General features: G+C 36.1%; 1 protein-coding gene across 1 annotated transcript; it reads right to left on the bottom strand.

Annotated features, from left to right (window-relative positions):
- Window positions 1-453: 453 nt before the first annotated feature.
- On the bottom strand, window positions 454-5940 carry LOC111447264 (65-kDa microtubule-associated protein 1-like). Its single transcript, XM_023086317.1, has 11 exons — window positions 5722-5940; window positions 4421-4521; window positions 4134-4337; window positions 3791-4039; window positions 3490-3705; window positions 2279-2434; window positions 1877-2188; window positions 1483-1570; window positions 1242-1390; window positions 794-1064; window positions 454-697 (listed from the first exon to the last, which is right to left on the bottom strand). The coding sequence occupies exons 2-11, from the start codon at window positions 4490-4492 to the stop codon at window positions 654-656; spliced, it is 1761 nt and encodes a 586-aa protein (XP_022942085.1). The 5' UTR covers window positions 4493-4521; window positions 5722-5940; the 3' UTR covers window positions 454-653.
- Window positions 5941-7184: the final 1244 nt, after the last annotated feature.

Genomic DNA, 7184 nt, shown 5'->3' with positions numbered 1-7184 from the left:
GTTATAGTTGATATTACAGCCAGACACAGGGCAGTGTGCCAGCAAAGAGGCTGAGACTCAAAGAGGGTGGGCATGAAGCGGTGTGCCAGTAAGGACGCTAGGTCCCGAAATGAGGTGAATTGAGAGAATCTCACATCGATTGGAGAAGGCAACGAGTGCCAGCAAAGACGTTGGACCCCAAAGGAATAGATTGTGAGATCTCACGTCGGTTGGTTGGAGAGGAGAATGAAACATTTTTTATAAAGGTGTGAAAACCTCTCCCCATCCAGCCCAAAACGGAAACCTCAAATAGGACAATATCTATCCACCAGCGCTAAGCTTGGTCGTTACACTTTTGGCATTCAAATACCAATTCTTTTAGAGGAAAAAGAATAGACGGAACTTATTCAGAGGTTGAGCAAACATGGAGGTCTTGAATTCGTCAAAATTCATAATTGCATACACAAACAGAGATCACAAAATCAGAGTCCAATTGAGAAGTAGATTAGTCAAAAACCAAAAAGAACTCGCCCTGACGAAAGAGCTGTATTGCCCCCACTTCTGGACAGTAGAGTACAAAAGATTGAGGACAAAATAACTAACACTAACCCACAAACATCCAACTTCTTCTTCTAACATACACAACTACAAAGAACACCCACCCACTCTCATCATTAACCTTCCGTTATTTTGTGGAACGTGTCCACTACACCAGCAGCTACAAATATTACAGATGGTATTATATAGACCTATTATCAGTACAGTACATCTATCCTCCTCTCATCTCATGGTGAAGATGAAACAGGCTCCGTACCTGAAACGTGCGAGCCAGAGTCCTCTTTCGAGATTGCATCATACTTCACAGGTGTCATTGGTCTCATACCATCCCTTTTTCCATCTTTATTCATAGATCTAGATCCATTCTGATTAAGCGATAACCTTCTGCTGCTCGGAGTTCCGTTCACAGCTCCATTGGCACGAGGTCCCGCTGCCTTCTTTGTACCGATAGGTCGAGCAGGGCTAGGCCTTGAATTCGTGATGCTCTCTTGGTCTGTGCTTTGCTGCTCATGAAATTTTTTATGGTCCTGCAATGTCCACCATAAGAGGTCTCACTAAGAGGATAAAAAAACAGGTAACTTCAAATTTCACATGAGCAAATTAAAGCTGTCCAAAGTGTTAGTGTTCAGTTGAGGCAATGTCAAACCAAAAGTAACATGTACACAAATAAGTTGATCAACGTCACGACGCTAGAAACAATTTACCCTAAATCGTCGTTTTTCTTCCTCTCTTTCATGCCTGAGCATGGTGTATTCATCAAGCATAGCAAGAAGAGGAACACCATCGTAAATAAACGATATGCCACGATCCTCCTCCCATGCCCGAGTTTTGGCAATTAAAGTGTCAACAAGAGCTTCATAATCAAGTCATCAACAAGAGCCAAGCATTAGTATGCACGGAATTGTAAGAGCAATATTGAAGTACGGACATATATATACAACAAACCTGGAATTTTGTTGACCAGAATCCTAGCTTTCTCTGCACGTTTGAGATTCAAATGAGCCCCTCTGCTAGCATTATACCTGTTATCATCCTGCAAGGTGATGCCAATGGCGTCAAAACACACAACACAAGTCCAGCATACATTTAGTCTCTCTCAGTCTCTTTGGGAGCGACATTCAAATTTTCAACTGTGAAATTGAGATGATGTTTAGAACTTAGCTATATCAACCACGTAAGAAGTAAATTTGTAACTGTAAGTTTTCCAATCAATTAGTCCAGGGAATTACAAAATAGCACAAAATCAAAAGATTTCATACAGGCAAATCAACATAATCAAATTTTTAGAGTTAGGTTATTAGCTAATAGTTTTAATATGATAGCGGGAAAGGACAAGTACCCGATTGTAGTCTTCTAGCCAGCTCTCTTCTTCACATGCTAACATCCATTTTTCAACCTTGTCCAATATTTCTTTCCTGCTGAGAACTTCTTCTTTGGCCTTTGCTATTTTATTGTCCATGTCATCCAGCAATTCAGAAGGCTCAACATTACCTGAATCAATCAGTGTCATAATTTTTTCTCGAGCTGCCTCTGGGTCGATTTCTATGTGAGCATGAGCAAATATCTCTTCAAGTTCAGATTGCTTCTTGAAAGCAATTTCCTTCATCCTACTGGCCTTGAGTTGATCAAGCCTCTCAACCTCCACCTCAGCCTTATTTATATTTAACATGCAGTACAAAAAAGAGTCAACGCCCACACCTATGCAAATTTACAGCAAGAGCTCTAAAGAACACTTAAATACCTGCTCAATCAAATCAAGAGCAAGAGCCCCAGGGACAGTCACTTCATCTACTGATGCTGATATGTTACACGTGACATGATCAAATAAACTTCTTTCTTCTGAGGGGGTGTCCATTAAATTCCAAAGATCAATCAGCTGAGTTGCCAATTCTTGAAGCTGTATATGAAAGTACAATACAATAAAATACAAAGATTAAAAGGTCTACACAAAAAAACTAAACCAATATCACCATAATCTTGAGTTAGAAATAGTGCAAGGTCTAGCATGTATGAGAATGTACAAATCTTTATCCCTGTAACTGATATGTACAAGTGCTGTTGAAAAATAGTAAAGCTGCCTATGCATTGTTTCAAACTCTAAAAAGCTCTAGTTTCCATGCATTGTTATGCGTGCTAGTTGCAAATAAAGAAGAAAAGACATACCAAGCTAAGAAACAATCCGAGTGCACGACGTACTTCTGTTTGCCACTTTAGTATGACTAAAGCAATAAATTCAATCGAGATACAATGCCACAAGTAATTGTAATTCTAATATCCTTTTAAATGATAAAAATGAGGATGCATCTTAGTGGGAAGATTTTAAATTATCAAACTAGATTGAATACCATAAAAAGTTTATTTAAATATCATTTTAAATGGTAAGCTTGATTGATACTACGTATATGTTTCACATCCACATAAATACCTATTTTCATATTTTGCAGCAAGGAGGCAAATCAAACGTAACTTTGAAATTCTCTTCTTAGTGGGTGCTTGGATTAACTTCATAAGTGATTTTGAAAGGCCTAAGGTGTTCTATAAAGAATCTTGAGTGTTCAGTAACAAATAAAAATCACTTATGAAACAATCAAATTAGTTTAAAATCATTTTGTGAAGAATCATTTTAAAGTTGATCATCCAAAAAGAGATATTATAAAATAGTTGATTGGTAATCGCTTAGAATTACTTTATGATGGCCTTTGTAGAATTACTTTATGATGGCCTTTGTAGAATTACTTTATGATGGCCTTTGTTGAATCACTTTTAGATGCAATGCAGCCAAATGAACTTTGGATTAAAATCACTCTGAAGAAAAAGTAACCAAACACACAAGTATTTTAATTAAAACTAGTTTTACAAAAAGTGTTTTGAGGAAAAAAGAAGTGAAATGTTTAAATTAGATGTTACGCCAAACTCATCCTTAAAGAAACAAGTTCAGAATATTAAATTCACCTTATGTAGCCTCTGCCTTTTGTCTTCTTTCAGTGCTAAGACCATCTTTGCTAGCTTGGATAAAGTATCATTACTAATGCTTTTAGATTGCACACCAGTTGCGTCGTTCAAGCTTGGGTGAACCTCAGTTACAGTACCAAAGAAATCAATCCCAAGGACAGCACAGAGATCATGCACGGTGCTCACAAATTCAAGAACTTTGTGCAACCTTTCACTCTGTTCTTTGAATAATTGATCCAAGATTAGCTTGATGAAAGAAGAACGATAAACAAAATATATAGCTCCTCAAACTAAAACTTACCTTTTCTTTCTGCAACTCTTGAAGTTGGCAATGGTATTCGTCAAGCTTTTCCACAGAAAGTTGAGACTCATCTACTACTGGATTCTCGCTAATGTTTAAACTCCCAGTGATCTCTCCACATATCTTCTGTATCTCTGATTGCACATCAAAAAATTCCTTAACCCTCTTCTCTTTCTGTTTCCAGAGCTGTTCAAGAGCGGGTGCTATGGCTGCAAGCTGTTCCTTGATTGTTCCAGAAGCACTCTCAGGCTGTAAAAAAAAAAAAAAATTGATATGAATCATGAGAAAAATGCAGCAACATTTTCAAATGTAAAAGGCGGCCTTATATGAAGTATTCACTCACAAATTCAGAAAAACTTTTTTCTCCAAGAGCAGATAGAAGATTGGAGAGCTCATGCTTTGCATCTGATAAAGACTGCAGAAGTTTCGCCCTTGACTTATCAGCCAGCTCAACTTTCCTTTTGTAGACATCCAAACATTCCTGATCTATCTGAAGCAGCATTTTATCTCGATCCTCATCACTTTCACCAACTTCATCCCAAATTTCCTAAGATAACTTTTGGTGAGACCAATAGAAAATATTTAGACGGAAAAAAGGGAAGCAAAAGACCAACAACGTCATTTATTTACTTGCAGTTTCTGCAGTAGGGTACCACATGTGGTTTCCCCTTGAAGAGGATTTTGTGTATCTTCCACCGCCATTCACGAATCTGTAAAATTCACACTTTTATCTGCATCAATCAGACCCTGTAAGTTAGGTTGTTCATATGAAATGAAATCATGCAACATTAAGCCCGGAGAATGTGTCACCCCCACCCACACACAAAATGTGTCTTTGATATCATTAAAAAAGAACAAGTATATGGAAGAATGGAACTACAGAACCAATACAAGTTGCCTCCAACAATCTCTGTGAAAATATGCAGTCTGTGCATGGTGTGTGTATTTGAGTGTGTATTTGAGTGGGTATTTGAGTGGGTATTTGAGTGTGTATTTGAGTGTCTATTTGAGTGTGTGAGAGAAAGAAGCAAACATTCATAAACTTAACTGACATTTCATCACCGATCAGTTAACAATTTGTTGTACTCATAACCCAAGAGCTAGATTATTCAAAATTTAAGTACTTCATTTCATGTAAGCGAACTAAATCAACCAAATAAGCCACCAAACGAAAGACACAGCCCAAGAATCCAGAACAAAGTTTTTGAGATCAAGACTCCAACTCAATCTCCCAATCACAAAAGTTCACCATGGGGTTCTGAGAATTTAGTTAACAAAAAATGTGCAAATCTCCCATTTCTCATATACACACGAAATGAAGAATCGCAACCAAATTTAAACCCTACATTTCATACAATCAAGGGCATCAAAGAGTTGGGGACACTCTACTCTCTCCTAGTACCATCACATTCAAATAGAAGGAACTGGAAAAATGAAATGGAAGGCACGGAGCAGCGTCAGAAAAAGAAAAAGAAGAGCAGCAGTGAAAGATGGGAACTAGAATGATCCTCGAAGCTCAAGCATGTGAGACCAAAATTTGAGATCTAAAAATAGTCCCCTTGTAATGAAAGAGTTCAAAGATTGGCAGCTCAAGGCGATGTAAGGCATTAGACGAAGGATTGAAAAGAGTTGGTGAAGAGAGAGAGAGAAGATAGCAGTAGAAAAGTGAGTGATTACCAAAACCCGGAGTAGGAATATGAAAGAATCGCAAAAGCAGCAAAGAGCGAAGAAAGAAGCGATCCTAAACCCTACATTTGAGAGAGTTCAGAATGGAGAAGAAGCAGATCCCCGGTATTAGCGGATTGGAGCAATGACATAGGAGAAAAGAATTGGAAAACACATGTAAAACAAGAAATTGAGGAAGAGAAAAGAAAAAAGAGAGAGAGTGGGTTGAGTTGCATTAGGTAGCAGGAAAAGAAGGAAAATGATACCCAGATGTTGGTAGAAGTAGAAGCAAAGGATTGAAGAAGCGCAATGTACTCAGATCCAGAACAGCAGGGGGTTGCAGAGTGAGCGAGCGAGCGAGTAGTGAGGGGGTGAAGAAAGGAATAATAATAAGAGAAGGAGAGAGGAAGACAAGAATCCAGAGCAGAGCATGCAGGTTAGATTAGATTAGAGGAGAGAATAATAATGGGAGGGGGGAAGAAGGGGATGGGACCCTTAAATACAAACAATGTCCATTTCTTCTTCCATAATCAGTACACCAAATCACTCTTAATTACCAATTTCACACTCTCCATATCTCACATTAATAATAATAATACCTTCAAAATTCTTATTTTCCAATTTTATTATTCAAATATTTTACTTTTAAAAGATACAACTCAACATGCACGTCCTAGGAATTTAATATAATAATGAAATGTAATTTAGAATTTTCATATTGGTTTCTTTGAAAATACTGTGCCAATTCCAAAACTTTACTCATATTGTCTCTCCACACACACAAAACTAAACTATAATTAAACACTCTAATGTTTTAATAATACAATATTCGAATAGAATCACTCATAAATTTCCCTTTATAAAATACATCAAATAAATTAAATAAATTTTTTTTATGAAGGAATCAACCTTTCCTTATTACATAATTCTGAATAATATCTCTTTTCAGGGACAAAATTCTCACAAGTTGGATGCGGATGAAGGAAGGAATTTCTCTTTAATAACGTGCAATCTGAAGGAAAAAAAATATACCTGTCTTTTTTTTTTCAATATTTATAAATATATATTTTATTACGTAAATAAATCTAGATGTAGCATTTTCTAAGAAAGATCGTTACTCTTTTTTAACATTTGTGGGTGATCAATAAACTATCCATCTTTAAAATGATAATTGATGTCTTGTCTACTGATTTAAGGCTCATTTTATAACTCATTATTAAATATTTTTCTAAAAAATATTTGTGGATTCCCATAATTTGCTTCATTTATGATTTATTGTTCTCCCAAAAAGGCAAATCCACTCTTTCTATTGATTTGAATTTAACATTTTCCTCAAAAATTGCATTTATTTAATAAGTAACCTCCAATAATTTGACTCCCATGGTTAGTGGTTAAATACAAATATTTTTGACACATGGCATTGTCCACTTTAAGCATAAACTTTCATGACTTTACCTTTGCTTCCTCCAAAAGATCTGACACTAATTGACTCACTAATGTACCTGCCATCCTTCATTTAATTAACTCAACGTGGAACTCAATTATTGGTTATCATAATAACTATTATAGTTATATATTCAATCAATATATAAATTTAATCATTAATTCATGTCACTCTACCCTCGAATTATATGGTTGTCATTGGGATTTAGGTTCTAAAATCTCAAAATTATTAATTTAATATTTAATAATTATTAGCCTAATTACAAGTATAGAATTGTGATAGTGA

Source organism: Cucurbita moschata, unplaced genomic scaffold (genome assembly GCF_002738365.1).
Source record: "Cucurbita moschata cultivar Rifu unplaced genomic scaffold, Cmos_1.0 Cmo_Scf00001, whole genome shotgun sequence".
NCBI lineage: Eukaryota > Viridiplantae > Streptophyta > Magnoliopsida > Cucurbitales > Cucurbitaceae > Cucurbita > Cucurbita moschata.
Note: the sequence above shows the minus strand (reverse complement) of the source record. Positions and strands in the feature narration are given on the sequence as shown.

What these genes read in the sequence shown, in the direction of transcription:
- LOC111447264 (XM_023086317.1), bottom strand. Translation starts at nt 4,492, where the DNA reads ATGGCGGTGGAAGATACACAAAATCCTCTTCAAGGGGAAACCACATGT. An exon ending in CTCTTGATTTGATTGAGCAG is followed by an intron (nt 2,189 to 2,278) that starts GTATTTAAGTGT and finishes AATATAAATAAG; the next exon opens with GCTGAGGTGGAGGTTGAGAG. An exon ending in AAGAAAAACGACGATTTAGG is followed by an intron (nt 1,065 to 1,241) that starts GTAAATTGTTTC and finishes TGGACATTGCAG; the next exon opens with GACCATAAAAAATTTCATGA.